Consider the following 947-nt stretch of genomic DNA (forward strand, 5'->3'; position numbering starts at 1 on the left):
AAAGTTTATCGCCATATATAATGCAAGAAGAAAAGAGCAAAGTCTCACCGCAAGTGTTCCTTCGCAGGTGAAGTGGAAGGTGTACCAGTTCTACGCTGCAACCATGGGTCTCTTGCCTGCCATCCTTCCTTGCATTTTCTTCGCTGTTGCCCAAGTAAGAAAAGAAATCCCTTTTAACGATAAGTGAAAGTTCATGTTTATATATATATATTTTTTTCATGCCGCTGAGGCGATTGATATTCACGCTTACATATTACCATTTCAATTAGACTTGGAACGTAATCCTATGTACTGACGTTTCAACGGTGCTGTTCTTAGGGTTGTCAGGCCGGAGGCAACATCTGGCTCTCTCAGTGGTCCACCAAAACACTGGAAGACGATGAAATTACTGATAACGTAACCGACATCATGAGCAACGCCACCAGCAATACCACCGAGGATGGATTCAACAAAACTCAATTTTTGGCTGGCTACGGAGGTTTCGGCTTAGGACAGTGTGAGTACAAATTCCCTTAAAGAATCGCCGTTTAGCATCAGCGAGAATGTCGTGTTTCAAATATGCGACATCTGTATCCAATATCTGTATCTAATACTTTGGTGTGCTCTATATTCATTCGCTTCATCAAAATTCGAAATGCCTTTGGTTATTTACTTGTCTTCTACGCCAGGCATCGTTAATATTGCCTTTTCGTCGAAATCATCTATACCCTTAACCTAATATCCCCGCAGCTCTTTTCTACTACATGGGATCGTTCTTGATCTGGACCGGATGCATGCGAGCGGGAATCCGGATTCACCACCGCGTTCTTGACAACGTGCTCCGACTGCCCATGAGCTTCTTCGACACCAACCCGAGCGGCAGGATCATGAACCGCTTCAGCAAAGACGTTGACGTGCTGGATAGTCTCCTGCCGATGCTTATGGGGGCTGGACTCTCCTGCTTTGCC

General features: G+C 45.1%; 1 protein-coding gene across 1 annotated transcript in view; it reads left to right on the forward strand.

Annotated features, from left to right (window-relative positions):
- LOC119585312 (canalicular multispecific organic anion transporter 2-like) overlaps positions 1 to 947 on the forward strand; it is a 29,058-nt gene that overhangs the window by 23,602 nt on the left and 4,509 nt on the right. Inside the window, exons 22-24 of the mRNA XM_037933987.1 lie at positions 68 to 154; positions 319 to 496; positions 730 to 947. Of these exons, the coding sequence (XP_037789915.1) occupies positions 68 to 154; positions 319 to 496; positions 730 to 947 (483 nt within the window). The remainder of the gene's footprint in view (positions 1 to 67; positions 155 to 318; positions 497 to 729) is intronic.

Source organism: Penaeus monodon, chromosome 19, assembly GCF_015228065.2.
Source record: "Penaeus monodon isolate SGIC_2016 chromosome 19, NSTDA_Pmon_1, whole genome shotgun sequence".
Classification (NCBI taxonomy): domain Eukaryota; kingdom Metazoa; phylum Arthropoda; class Malacostraca; order Decapoda; family Penaeidae; genus Penaeus; species Penaeus monodon.